This window comes from Polyodon spathula, chromosome 16 (genome assembly GCF_017654505.1).
Source record: "Polyodon spathula isolate WHYD16114869_AA chromosome 16, ASM1765450v1, whole genome shotgun sequence".
Taxonomy (NCBI): Eukaryota; Metazoa; Chordata; class Actinopteri; order Acipenseriformes; family Polyodontidae; genus Polyodon; species Polyodon spathula.
In genome coordinates, this window is record NC_054549.1 from 27,071,882 (window position 1) to 27,087,132 (window position 15,251).

Below are 15,251 nucleotides of genomic sequence, written 5' to 3' on the forward strand. Positions count from 1 at the left end.
ACTGAAATTGGAGAAGGAATCTACGAAAAAGACCTAGGAGTTTTTGTTGACTCAGAAATGTCTTCATCTAGACAATGTGGGGAAGCTATAAAAAAGGCTAACAAGATGCTCGGATACATTGTGAAAAGTGTTGAATTTAAATCAAGGGAAGTAATGTTAAAACTGTACAATGCACTAGTAAGACCTCATCTTGAATATTGTGTGCAGTTCTGGTCACCTCGCTATAAAAAAAGATATTGCTGCTCTAGAAAGAGTGCAAAGAAGAGCGACCAGAATTATTCCGGGTTTAAAAGGCATGTCATATGCAGACAGGCTAAAAGAATTGAATCTGTTCAGTCTTGAACAAAGAAGACTACGTGGCGACCTAATTCAAGCATTCAGAATTCTAAAAGGTATTGACAGTGTCGACCCAAGGGACTTTTTCAGCCTGAAAAAAGAAACAAGGACCAGGGGTCACAAATGGAGATTAGACAAAGGGGCATTCAGAACAGAAAATAGGAGGCACTTTTTTACACAGAGAATTGTGAGGGCCTGGAATCAACTCCCCAGTAATGTTGTTGAAGATGACACCCTGGTATCCTTCAAGAAGCTGCTTGATGAGATTCTGGGATCAATAAGCTTCTAACAACCAAACGAGCAAGATGGGCTGAATGGCCTCCTCTCGTTTGTAAACTTTCTTATGTTCTTATGTTTCCTTGTTTGCCCACAGCTCCAGCTTGGGAGGGTGACGCGAGTGCAAAAACACAGGAAGATACTCCGAGCTGCACGGGATCTGGTGCCGAACACCCTGATCATAGAGTACAGAGGGAAGGTCATGCTGAAGCAGCAGTTTGAAGTCAATGGCCAGTTCTTTAAAAAGTAAGACATCCAAAGCTATTTGTGTGTGAAGCAGCGTGGGGTGGGGCAGGGCTGGGCATTGTCTGTACTAGTATAGGCTCCACCTTGCTCTTAGCAGTCAGGAATAGTCCTGGTTTATTACAGGCTTTTTTTTTTTTCAATTGGCTAAATTTATCTAATTATCCAGGCCACCCAGCAGATGTATTCTCTCTTTTTCCAGCAGGGGTCACTCAGACCAAAGCAGAAGGTCACAAGAAGAGATGGGGTTGTAGGAGATGGGGTGGGGCTTTTGTACAGTACATGTATGTGAACTTTTAAATATGTGTGATTTAAGGAGTAGACAGGAGTGCTAAGTTAATGTTTTTGACAGTTGTAATCAAACAAAGGAGGGAGGTGGGTATATATTTGTGGCTTTTGGCATTAAGTAATCCGCGTGTGTGTGTGTTTTTTTTTTTTTTTTAGACCATACCCCTTTGTACTTTTTTACTCCAAGTTTAATGAGGTTGAGATGTGTGTGGATGCACGGACATTTGGGAATGATGCACGGTTCATCAGAAGGTCCTGCGTACCCAATGCTGAGGTAAGAACACAACACTGAGGATTTCCTCATTGAATAATCCATCCTAATCAATCATATGGGTGTTGGAGGCATTGGAGCTGAGAGTCATGGTTTCAAAAATCTCCATTCCAAAAGTTTCTTATATCTCTGTTAAGGTTCGGCACGTGATTGCTGATGGGATGATCCACTTGTGTATCTATGGCAACACTCGCATCACAAAGGATACTGAAGTAACCATTGGCTTTGACTACGAATTCAACAATTGGTGAGTAATTTAATAAAAAAAAATATATAACTGCTAAAAACAGACTAATATAAAATGACAATCAAGATATAAATGTGACCTGGATTTATTCATTTATTTTAGTCAGGAAAACTATTGTGTTCTCATTTTATACATTTACCAGAGATTTGATTAAATTTTGCTCCGCTCTCCAAATGAAGAACAATAAAAGCTTTGAGTACACAAAATCTGGTGACTGGAACCTAGCAAATGATTAATGCTTTCTTTCATTCCCATTAGGGTTAATCACCAAAGGTAGGGTAACTGTGATCATGTAAATATTCAGTGTTTGCTCTTAACCCAATGATTCCTTATAGTGTGAATCAAGATGTGAATTTACATTACTTCGTATGTTTGATCTTAAGTTTTAATTTAAATAAGTTTCATACAAAAAGGTACAGAATATCTCAGAAGGTTTTGGGAGAGCTGCTGTTAAAGAATAGGCTTTGTTATGCCTATTGCAGATAAAGCTTGGTTTAGTGACCAAAGTGTTAGGTATTACCCCCTCCTTCCTGCACCCCTTTTATTTGACTTTTTTTTAAAATAAAAAAGCCTTTGTTCAAATTTGAGCTCCCATTCAAACTGTGTCACTGTCTTTTTCTGACAGCAATTACAAAGTGGACTGTGCATGTCATAAAGGGAACCAGAACTGCCCAGTACAGAAGCACAACCTGAGCCCCATGGAGCCACTGCCACCTCCTCATCCCCCTCCCACACCCCCACAGGTGGGCGCAATGACCAGACGCAGTAAAGCCAGACGGAAAGAGATGGAGGTGGGCAACCAGGACAACGCCTCCGATGAGAACAGCAACCAGCAATCTGAGCACCTGATTGATTCCAAAGAGTTCCAAGGACTTGGAGCTGCGGGCAGTGATGCAGAGGTATGTTTCATTCAATTCATTCACCTCCTGGTATGCTTATCGGTCATCCAAAACGTAAAGCTCAAGTACCATAGACCTTACCATTTTCTGGCTTTTATAGAACCTCATGGTTATCATCAACTTCCCATGTCTAACAGTTGTGTCTTCACAGAACTACTAAGGGCAACTGCACTATACGTGTTCTCAGTTGTATGTAGAGATTGTAGATTTTCATTTTATATAATATGAGGCTCTTCATCCTCTGGCTTTTTTAAAAGACAAATGTTTCGGCTAATGCCTTCATTAACATACATGAAAACGTTAGCCAAAACATAAGCAAGGAAATGCAGTAAATCACTTTTTTGTTCTTCGCTAATTTTAGGGGGGAGATGAGGATAGGTTGAAGCTAGAAGATAATGAAGAGACTGAACATGACGAGAATGCAATCCTAAATAAACAGGTGAAACTACAAATCGTTAACAATATTGTAATTACTATTAGGAGAGTCATGACTTCTGTTTTCAGTTGGGGAAGTTTTGAGACCAGGCTTGATTTTAAAGCCTATTTCTTGAAGGTGCTTGCTAATGTTGATTAGTATTGAATCCTGTGGATATATGTAAATAGTTCCCATTTATTAGCTTTCATTTATTAGCAATAATCTTGGGTTGTCCTCATGTGTCAGCAGGAGATTTAGTCAGTCTTAACCATATAGCGTTAGCATGCTCTGTTTCTTTGGATAAAAGCATTTGCAAATGAGTAAATAATAATAAAGTGAGACCAAGACAGATTTGAGTAAACTACCAACTTAAAACCTACTGTGTAAAAGCAAGCAACCTCAACATTTGTGTCCTCAAGTTTGTGAAAATAAATAACCAGTAGTGTTTTTCAGTAGCATATTACTTGCTTTTCATGGAAGATAAAGCCAGTTGTATGTCAGGGGTGTTGCAATTGCATAGATCCAGGCTTTATCTGACCAGTACAATGTGTTTTTTTTTGTAGGATTTTTCCCACCTTTTCAGACATTTTAAATAATTCGTTGTATTTTTGTTTAGTCACGGGATGATAGGAAAGCTGAAGCCATCATGCATGTGTTTGAGAACTTGGAAAAAAGGAAAAGGAGGAATATCCAGAGCCAGGAGAAGAGCTGCGGCACTTCAGGGGCAGCTTCCAGTCCAGCAACACCCACGGCACAGGAGCCTAAACTAGATACCACCGAGATCGAGGATCCCAATCTTGTCTCAGCAGTGACGCAAACTCCCCAAAACACTGGGGTAGGGGTCAGCACCCGCCGATCCGCTCAGAGCACAGTGAGTACCCAGTTCTTTATATCCTATAATACTTCAAATATTCATTTTGCATTGAAATATACATTTTACCCCTAAGATATTTTGCTCCTGTCATCCCAGAGAACATTATTTAAGGTCCTCAAATATTTTCTTCAAATCCATAATGGCTTTTCCTGTGTTGCCACCTCCATCACAGGAGTTGTCAGTGGTGGAGAAGCCACCTGCTAAGCCTGCTCCTACTAGGTCATCTAAGCCACGGCCAAAGAGCCGTCTCTCCCGATATCGCTCCAGCTCCTCACAGCGCGCACGACGACAGCGGCAGGCAATGGCTCAGCAGGCAGCAGAGCAGGGGCAGGTAGCCATGGAGGAGGGGATACCAGGGGCCTGTGGTGCTGAGCCAGGGAGCACAGAAGGGGGACTGGCCAGTGGACTTCACCTTGATGCAGATGGAGCAGCTGGGACTGCTGCTGGATCCTTGGGTAACCGAGCAAACCTCCGATACCCCAAGACTAAAACGGTAAAAGATGAGCTTGTTCACGCTGCCTTCTGAAACTGTTATAGTGTGTCTGTCGTGTGTGCATGCTAGCTAAACTACTTCTATGCATTTCTTTTTTTATTTTTATTATTTCTTGAGCCAGTAGTATACCCATTTTTAATGGAGAATTATATGTGCTTTTTAGTACCTAGTGACGGAGTGGTTGAATGATAAGGTTGCTGAGAAACCTGAATCCCCGATCGACTGGCCACTACGAATAACCACGGACCCCACAGTGCTGGCCACTACCCTGAACATGCTTCCTGGTCTCAGCCACTCACCCCTCATCTGCACAGCCCCCAAACACTACATCCGCTTCGGCTCCCCCTTTACACCCGAGAGACGCAGGCGCCCTGTCATCCTTGATGGAACCTACGGCTCCTGTAAAAAGGTGAGGCCTCACAAAATATTTGTGAAATTCGACCTCCAGATTTGTTAGGAATTCAAAAGACATTTTGACAGGAAGACCCAATGCATGAGCGATGTGATATGGAAAGAACTAGTCAAACCTCATTTATAACAGGGATATGTTAATAAAAATATCAAAGCGTCAATGCGAAATATATTGCAGGAATACATACATCAAAGCACAATGTTGGGGGCAGTAAGGTGTTGTGTTTTAAACCCAATAGCCTTCTCAGTAACACTTTAGGGAAATATCTATTTACTTTTGTTTTAGCATCATAATCTTTCTTGTAGTTTATCTCTTCAAAATATTTAGCTTCTATTATCAGTTAACACACCATGTCATTTTTGCAGTCAACTCAACTGAATCTCATATGCCCCCTCTCAATCTGTTGTGTGGATTGTCATTTCTTTAAAATGTATTTTACTGTAATGTGAAATTACCAGAGCTACACTAGTTGAATGTTTCACTCCCACATTTCTGCTGATTTTTTTTATCACTTTAAAAATATACAGTTAAGTTGATAATGTAAGTTGTTTATTAAAACAATCTTCAATAATATAATCATAATGTGTGTATGTATGATCAGTTATATTAAAGATTACCTATTTCTTGAAGATACAACTTACGCAGCCAAGTCTGTGCCACATTTTCACATGTGCCCACTTGATCTGTATGTGTAATTTTTTTCTGTGTATTTAACTAGTCTTTTGAATTCTCTTTTTGATATGCTTCCCACAGCAGATTGCATTGAGGTCTTATTTCTGATCACTAACTCATACCGTTGTTTATGTGCTGTTGCTTTAGAGACTGATATGGGTGGGGGGGCGGGAGAGTCTTTTAGTTTGGTATTGTTAATTTTTTTTTTTATTCTTTATTCTTTTTGTAGCGTTGGATGAAGCAAGCATTGGATGAAGGCATGTCAGCCAAGACCGGGGATAGTGGAACAGTGACTCAGTCATCACACCCAAGTCACAGCTGCAGCAGCACCTCAAACCCCAGCCCCTGCAACACAGGTAACCCTCTCGCCACACCCTCAATTTGATGAAATGCCCCTAATCACCATAGAGACAAAACTCTCAAACTCCTCCTGTTTTCTCCCTTTGCAGAGTTAACAGCGCCCCTTAAGAAACGGAAATCCTATGTGCCAGAGGGAAGTAGCTCGGAGCTGCTTCGACCGCTCTCCCCCATCACCCCCCCTCTACCCTCGTCAGATACTATGAGCCCCCTGTTGGCAGCTTCTTGCGCACTTCTCCTGGGAGGAGAAGAGGACAAGCACAATGGATACATGTACTCTCCCCTTCACTCCCTTGCTGCTAGTCGCTGTAACACCCCACTGCAGTTTGAGGTGAATACTGGTGGAAAAAAATATGTTTAGGAGAGAGGCAGTATTTATATTTCACAGATGAGAAATTCAATTTAAATAAATCTGTCATGCAAGGCGAAGTTTAGATATTAGAAGTTGGTTATAAAACAATTAACATCTGTTAAACTGTATTTTTGGGGTGAATTAGTGCTTGGGTTTAAATCCAAACCTGACTAGTTGTTCTTTATTTCCCAATGTTAGACAAAAATGAACCTCTCTGGAGCCATGAACACAAGATATTATACATTTTTACTAACCTACAAAGTATTTGATTTGTTCTAGTCCCTTGTAAAGCTTGCTTGTGCCGCTAATGTTGATAAATACAGTTGCACGTAACTTGGGAATGTCAAACTCAGAGTGAAACATCACTTAACTTCACTCAAGTAGAAACTTTGCTCCAGTGGTATAAACCCACTCTGCCTGTGGAACATTTTTAAGTTATACCCTGGGTTAGCTAAACTCAAGCAACTTAACTAGCTTTAATCGAATATTGCAGTAAAATAGATATACTTAACCCAATCCTTTTGTCTGTTATATCTGTCATGTTTAAAACTGACTAGGGAGAACAAGGTAATTACTTTTATTGTGTTACAGAATTAAACAAATGACAGAATATTAACTAATAGAAGAGGAAATGCAAATAGTTTTTTTTTTTATTATTATATTTTAGCAGTCACAATACATTAAATAGAAAACAGTACCATTTGAAATAGTTGCATTTATTTTGTAATTATTTAGCCAAAGAATGTTTTTTATCTATTTAATGTTATGCTTGGTAGAATTCAGGTATACCCTAAGCTAGACATTCCCTACAACCAGTTTCAATGCACAAAGAAATAAGTGGTTTTCTCCAGTGTTTTATTGAAGGCTGATGTCCTGAAAACCTTTTCCACTAATCGTATTTATTTTTCCTTTCGTATACAATTCTTAGGTACTGAATACCTCAAGCAGCAGCCACTGGCAAAATCTGTTTTCTTTTATCTTTCTTTTTTATTGTTAAGACTTATTTTTCTTTACAGGCGGAAGACCTATTTGCTGAAAGATGCAGTATTACTCTCCACAATCAGTTCTGGTTTATTAATTAACTGAAGTTTTTTGGGGCTAAAAAGATTGCTGTGTCTCTACTTTCATTGGGCTTTAGATCTATTTGAAAGGGTAGTAGCATCAGGAAGTCCATTTAGAAAATAACAAGCTGCATTAGTCTTACTGAACAACTTGTAGGGCTTAAAACCCGACGCATTACTTTACAGAGTTTCTTGCTTTTTGTACGTATTCCCCGCAACATCCTTTAATACCATTGCGATTACTTTGAGATTTTTATTAACATATCACTGGTCGTAAAATTAGTTTTGACCAGTTATTTTTTAGCTTCGGTTATGCATCGGGTCTTCCTGCCAAAATATGTTCTAAATCACAACATCTGAGAATCAGAAACATTTGATTGGTTCCCAACATCCTGTCACAAAGTGCAGCAATTTGATTGATTCATTTTGTTTGTTTTCCTGAATATGCATGACAAGCCCTGTGTAATCCCAACATGGGGTGTACGTCCAACCATATGGCTGAATTTTGTAAGAGGAGTAGGAAACCAATAAAATGTTCCTGATTCAACCTCACGATTTTTGTTGTGAATTCAAAAGACATTTTGACAGGAAGACCCAATGCATAAGCGATGTGATACGGAAAGAACTAGTCAAACCTCATTTATAACAGGGATATGTTAATAAAAATATCAAAGCGTAAATGTGAAATATATTGCAGGAATACATACATCAAAGCAGGATGTTGGGGACAGTAATGTGCTGTGTTTTAAACCCAATATCCTTCTCAGAAACATTTTAGGGAAATATCTACTTAACATGAAATTAGTGTAAAATGGCCAACATTAGACATTAGTACATTTCAACACATCCTGCTTAATTTTGCTACATATTTCATCTTTGGAATATATTTTGCTAATCTTGGCTTTTTTCTTTTTCCTTTTTTCCACCATTTCTTGGTTCTGTTTTAGCATCATACTCTTTCTTGTAGTTGCTATCTCTTCAAAATATTTATCTTCTATTATCAGTTAACACACCATGTCATTTTTGCAGTTCAAGTCAACTGAATCTCATATGCCCTCTCTCAGTCTGTTGTGTGGGAAGTGATTTCTTTGAAATGTATTTTACTGTAATGTGAAATTACCAGAGATACACTAGTTACATGTTTCTCTCCCACATTCAAAAATATACAGTTAAGTTGCTAACATAAGTTGTTTATTAAAACAAATTGACGTTTAAGAATAAATGACCATGTATTTATAAAATATATATATATATATAATATATATATATATATCTATATATATATTATATATATATATAAAATGGCAAATCAATAATATAATTAATCATAATGTGCGTATGTATGGTCAGTTATATTAAAGATGACCTATTTCTTGAAGGTACAACTTATGCAGCCAAGTCTGTGCCACATTTTCACATGTGCCCACTTGATCTGTATATGTACATTTTTTCTGTATATTTAACTAGTCTTTTGAATTCTCTTTTTGATATGCTTCCCACAACAGATTGCATAAATTATATTAATTGATTACACGGCAATACATACCAGTCCATATCATTTCTACTGGATAAGTAACTTCCATGTATGTTGAATCTTCGTTTCAGACACGGTGTAAAAGTGATACACAGGAGAGACAAAGGGGAGGTCTTATTTCTGATCACTGACTCATACCATTGTTAATGTGCTGTTGCTTTAGAGACTGATTTGAAAAAAAAAGTTTAGTTTGGCATTGTTAATTTTATTTTTTCTAATATTCGCCTAACATTATGCCACAGCTTTTTACTATTTGGTTGTAAATTATTTGATATCTGATAAATGTTTCCAACCTTTTTGTTAATTTGCAATTATAGTACTGCATATATTGTAATCCCTTTATTGGAAAGTATTCAAAGCAGGTTGTGATTGATGAACCACAAGGCTGTACTTGTGTATTTGGTGTTTACTGATAGTAATGATGCAGTTTGCTGTTATGTATGGGGAATACCCTTAAAGGGATGCTCCCTCTCACTTTTTCAGTAAAACAGAATATACATACCTGTTGCATTTTTCCCCCCTCAACCCATTTGTTTTAATCATACACTACATGCATTTATATTGAGTGGTTTCCAAGTCTTTTTTTTTTCATTTCATACTTTTAAAAGCTGTGGCAATTCTCTATGCTTTTTTTAATTTTATTTTGCAACCTGACTTTAAGTAGAAAAATAACAAGATGCTTTTCCCTTCTCTAGAACATATCCTCCCCTGAGAGTTCCCCTGCGCATAGGCCCGAGTCCCTGTCACCAGAGGTAGTTATCACAGTCTCTCGCTTAGAATAGCAGGATAAAACTTGGAGAGGTCTGGGAGGGGGGGGTCATTCTGGATTGTTGTGCAACCTTTAGTGCATGGGATTCATTATCACTATGATAGAGATAATGGGTGAATTGTGCATGATAAATTCACGTACCCTTGCAACAAACAAGTGATGTGGGGAAGTGGACCAGTTCAAGCCTGTAAGTTACAAGGGGACAGAGGAAAATCAATAGAAAATGTTGTGGTGTGTTTCGTACACATTCTGTTAGAGGAGTAGAGAACAGCAGTGTGCAAAACTATCAAAGAATAGTATATAGGCAAATGCTATTCATCTGCAGGAAAACTGAAAAGGTTACATTTAAGATCATTAGATCGTGAATAGATTTACATATTTCTTTTACTTACCCATGCATGGACTTAACAGCAGTCCATAGGCTGAGTGGGTTTATACTACTGGGAGCAACTGTTAACTTTAAACTGGCTGGCTGGTCTTTTGTACAATGACAAATTCATAGGGACAGCCTGCCTTCAGGTGTGTACTGTTTTAGACCCACAAATGTAAACTCCTATTGGAGATGAGGCCTTAATCTGCTGCCATCAACACACCAGTAATGGCCCCTGGGTTCTTTAACACTGGTGTGAATACTCTGACTACTGTTTTGTTTTGTTTCTCTGCTGTTCTCTCTCATTCTCAGATCTATTTAATCTGTTTGCACTGATAGCTTGACAAGTCAATTTTTATGTTCCCCTTAAAATTTTCACGAGTTTCAACGCACAGTGCTTGTATAGGAGAATAGTTTGCAATTCTATACAGTCACCTACAAAGCGCCACACATCCAGTCCACACTACATAAGACCACAGCAACGTTTGGTCTGCTCTTCAAACACCAGTTCAGATTCATGTAAATTCAGTTATTCATTAACTGTTTTTAGACCAGTGTCTTCCTGCTTTTAATGTTCACCACCATGCTTCTTAAAAGCATTACATGTCAACAAGTAGGAATTAATCCCCAGTAAAGGTAAAATCCTGAGACACTTCTGTTGCAATAATGTAATATACCACAAGGCAGCACTCTAATCCTTTTTATGGAAATACCACCAGGTTTATTAAAAAAGCAGTGCAAAATAATCTAAGCGGACAAACAAAAGTAATAACACAGCCTGTAATCATGCCACCTTTGCTTGTGTTACAAATAATTAAATATGTTTGACCACTTGTATCAAAGCACTGTAGGTGACAGAAAATGATTTGATGTAAAGTTGAAAGGATTGCTTGCCTTCTGATGGGATCTGGGTGGCGATTGTAAGTGATGTCATCAGTTTTCATCTGCATGGACTTGGAAGATGGGTGGTAAAAATTCATACACCTGGTTATGCGACTAGAAAGAACACAAGTCACAGACTGTGGCAGTTGGCTAAGTCTTTCACATTTTTGGAACCAATTCATGCAACATTTTGTCTCTAGTTTTTAGTTATTTTAGTACTATGAAGGCATTTTGCATACCAGCCTGCTTTTTATTTTTTTTAGCTCTTTGCCTTGTTTTGACAGACCTCCTAGCATTACGGTTAGGTTTGATAAGTCTGAAGCAGCTAACTGCACAGAAACACACTTTTTTTTTTTTTTTAGACGTGTAAAGAATGTTGCAGCCATCTGGAAATTTGTGTAGGCATGACTAACCTCTACTGTAGAAAAAATATATATATATAAAATGTGTGTGTTTTGAACAGCAGCGAAAAAACCAAAAATAATTAAATGTTTAAAATTACAGCTGTGAGTTGTTGAGGTTCCATCTGTGTTCCGATGGTTATGTAGGTTTGCGAGTCATCATAGATTGATGTAATTTCAAAAGGTCGCAGATAACAAGCAAAAGAGCTTCAATAAATAAAAATAGAAAAAGATGTTGGCCAACTACCTCTCTCAGAATATAAAACCACATCTCTAAATGTTAGAAAAGAGTGAAAGTCTGACGAGTTGTAAACTTTTTTTTTTTTTTTCTTTTTCCCTTTTATATTTTGCAGCCTTGTCTCCGAACAGATTTTGACCAACCCCAGATAAGTTATCCGGATCTGTCTGTTCCCTCTGGCATGGCAAGCCCTGTCCTGTCTGCAACAGGATCTTCTGAGGATTTTGCTTCGGTACAGACACCCCTTGTTGCTGGGGTGCCATTCAGCAGTACAACTGATGCAGTCTTCAGTGGGAGGAGCCTGGAATGCCAGGCCCAGGCTAAGGAGCAGGCTTTCAGGACAGAGTTTAATCTCATCTACGCCTGCTCCCCTTTGAACGCTAACTTGCTGGCATCTGGGAACCTTGCAGAGGGAACGGGGCGTGGGTCTGCTGTTGGCAGTGACAGGAGAACGTCACTGTCAGAAGGGGGGTTCTCCCCTGGAGAAGCCTTTTTTGGTCAACAGAGTCAGGGACTCCTGAATGAGCCTGCCCAGGGTGCAATGTCACCCTATGGAGATAGACAGTATGTTTACTCCGAGAGCGGAACACCACCCCATAACCCACCACAGAAAAAGAAGGCAAGTCATATCATGCATTTATTTTATTAAAGACACATTTGTTTTCTGGAGTGCCTGTCCCCAAGTTGTAATGTTACCTCAGGCAAACCTCCAACTGTAACTTGCTTTATGTCTCTCCTGAAGGATAGCATCTTTTACACAGCTGTGGTGGTCCATACAGGACCCCAGATTTCAGCTAACATTCAATAACCTGTTTAAGGTATTTCTTGGGTTCGGTGCTGGTAACCAGACTGTAAATTCGGGACTCGCGTTAACAGATTGAAGGAGGCAATACAAACCGACTGCTGTGTGGCTTTTAAATTGGGGCTTGCCGGCAGCAAATGCATAAGAAAGGAGACTGTGTGAGTATACTTTGCAAACAAAATGAGAAATCCAGCCTAAAAATAAGTATTCTTGAAAACGGCTGTCTGCTATAGTTAAACAAAATACTGTAAAGCCATAAATGTTTGCGACCAAAATATTTGGCTATTCCACATGCATAAAACCTATTTTGCTCCAGAAGTTTGGCGACCTGTTGTGCTGGTAGTAGTTTATTACTTTATTATATGTACAGCACTAAGATGTTTGTGCCAAAAATTACTTTTTTACAATACGTGAAAAGCATATAATAAAATGCTTGCAAATATGTATGGCTTTACAGTATATATAAAGTCATATTTACTATCAACCTTGCCTCATTATTTTGACTGATTCCTATTTATGCTGTTCCGGGCATTATAGCCCCCTGTCGGTAACAATGGTCTTCCCTCGGGTCAATAATTTTCCACTATGGTCCTCCTCTCCAGTCCATATTTACAATATATATATATATATATTATATATATATATATATATGATATATTATAACTTAACTTGCATGCATTTTAAGGATGCTAACTGCTCATGTATTTTCCTTGGAAAAACTATAAAATAGGTAATAAAAGAAAAGTGATTTAAAACAGTAATTTAAAAAAAAAAAAAGTAATTTATAAATCGCAATTTAAATAGACTTTATTTAAATCAGCCAACCCTGCTTTAGGACAAAAGTTCTGCATTACTGTCTTTTAGTGGATAAAGGTAATCTTTTAAATACAAAACTGATTGCAAAGTAAATTGACATTGACTACAAAAAAGTATACCATTATAAACTGTCAATAGATCTGTGTAAAAATCTCATACACCATTGTAGTAAATTGATCTTTTGTAAAGCAAAGTATGAATCCCAGTTAAATTTGACTTGTTAATGAAGGATACCAGTAATTAAACTAAACACATTTTTATTTCATCCTCCCAATTAACAGCTCCACCAACATGTTTCAGTACTAATGTAAACTAGAGTTGGGGGCCCACAGGTTGGGTTTTGTGCCACTAGAATTACGTAACCTTTTTGCACTTTAGACTAAACAATTTTAAGGTTAACATGTCTGAAACCAGATCCTGTACCACGTTTTTTAAATAACTTGACAGAGCTTGAAAGCATTCATCAAGGTGAGGATGTATTTGGCAGTAATGATTTGCCGCCCTTGCAGGGTCATTCGTTACAGGCATTTAAAAAGAAATTACTTTTAAATTAGCCATTTAAAAATATTATTAGAATTGTTTGATTTTATAAAGGTAACCATAAGGCATAACCTGCAAAAATGTCTTAATTCTTAAGTGCTCCTTTGGGGAAATTCTACTGTCATTCTTCTTCAATTCTTATAAATTAGGCTGGCAATAATATGTTTGCTCAGTGCTACTGTGAGCTATCGAATACTCGGCATTCATGTATGCTGAAAATAAAGTATGCTGATCTGCCATATTTATAATTGTCAAGAAGACATGAGCATTTGTTAACAATTAGAATTCCATTTATTATCCCCTGACAATTAATATATTGGGGGCGCCTGTCGATCAGTACATGACACTTGTATTTTTATATAGAGAACCAGTCATGTTGAAACCTGGCAATAACATTCAAGTCAGAATCTGCACTGCACAGTACATGCATATTTTACAAGTGCATACTGGGATGAAGGCCATTTTAGCGGTCTGGTTCTTATTTTTTGAGTTTACAACATGGTGCTGACATACTGATTTTATTTCCAGACAAGAAATTCTGTAATGCGTTTGTCATTGGAATTTCTCCAGTTTGTCTGTAAATCAGGGAGTTCTCTCTTCCTGTTAATATGGGACTTGAGGAATAGATTGATATGCAAACAGCCCTGTGAAGTCAACAGAGGCACGTGGACATTCCTCAGGAAATACCTGGGCGGATCTTGTTTTTTTTTAAAAAAAAACCTCTGTGTGTAGCATAAAAGCATAGGATTAAAACAAACTTAAGGACTTTTCTTTTTATTCACATCTGTAGCAATTCTGCACATCTGTTTAAAGTTAGACACCCAGACCTAATTTTGAGGCTACTTAGGAGTAATAGACAGAAATTAAACAAGTACCCCCCTCCTTTTAAAACTCTTGAAATGGAACGTTGCATTTTTGTTCACAGCGTATCCGATTTTTCCATATTGTTTGTTCCTAGCAAAGGGATCGAAGCTGTTCACAAATACAATATAATTAAGAATTGAAAAATGTCTTCTTTAGTCTCTCCTCATTTGTCCGTCAAAGGCAAATGTGTACAAAACACAAATTGACCCTCGGGTGGGATCTTGTGTAGTGTAAGGTCAACCCATGGCCCTTTGCTAGCATCTTGATTAACACAATGATCCACCACTTTCTGTTTTCAGGTCTCTCTGTTGGAATACAGAAAGCGGAAACAAGGAACGAAGGAGAGCTTCCCAGGTGAGCCAGGTAAATCCGTGGGCACGCCTACCAGGTCCAACAGTAGCTGCAGCAGCAACGCAGAGTCTCCTCATGTCACGCGCCCCACGCTGCGGCACCCCACCTCCCCACAGAGTGGCTTCTCCTCCCCGGTTCACCCCTCCATCCCTCAGATAGAGGAGGTCAGCCCTCCAGAGCCCTGCACCAGCCGACAATTTGGAGCCTCAACAGCTGGCTCCCACATCAAACCTCAGGACACCATCAGCAGCCGCTGGTGAGAAAGCACACCTAACCATCTTGCAAATTAGGATTTTCATTTTTTCTGCTTTAAACATTGTAGTGTGTTGTCAGAAGTGAAATCTATTCAAGAAGAACTCTCACAAGCTACATTTTAAGTCCTTATTACATTACATTGTCATTTGAATTCTATGCTGAAATTTATAAAACTACAAAAATAATCCTATGTTAGATATTAGTGTGTTCTGTTATTAAAACCATAAAATACT

The 15,251-nt window shown here is 38.4% G+C and overlaps 1 protein-coding gene across 5 annotated transcripts in view; it reads left to right on the plus strand.

The window, feature by feature from the left end:
- Positions 1-15,251, plus strand: part of LOC121328624 (histone-lysine N-methyltransferase SETD5-like) — a 28,628-nt gene that overhangs the window by 11,033 nt on the left and 2,344 nt on the right. For 4 of the 5 annotated variants that reach the window (XM_041273470.1, XM_041273471.1, XM_041273473.1 and 1 more), the window contains 13 exons: positions 710-858; positions 1,300-1,417; positions 1,552-1,661; positions 2,287-2,560; positions 2,922-2,999; positions 3,592-3,846; positions 4,022-4,342; positions 4,506-4,751; positions 5,656-5,782; positions 5,876-6,114; positions 9,426-9,482; positions 11,506-12,009; positions 14,712-15,019. In XM_041273470.1, the coding sequence (XP_041129404.1) occupies positions 710-858; positions 1,300-1,417; positions 1,552-1,661; positions 2,287-2,560; positions 2,922-2,999; positions 3,592-3,846; positions 4,022-4,342; positions 4,506-4,751; positions 5,656-5,782; positions 5,876-6,114; positions 9,426-9,482; positions 11,506-12,009; positions 14,712-15,019 (2,786 nt within the window). The remainder of the gene's footprint in view (positions 1-709; positions 859-1,299; positions 1,418-1,551; positions 1,662-2,286; positions 2,561-2,921; positions 3,000-3,591; positions 3,847-4,021; positions 4,343-4,505; positions 4,752-5,655; positions 5,783-5,875; positions 6,115-9,425; positions 9,483-11,505; positions 12,010-14,711; positions 15,020-15,251) is intronic. The other variant, XM_041273472.1, reaches the window with a different exon arrangement.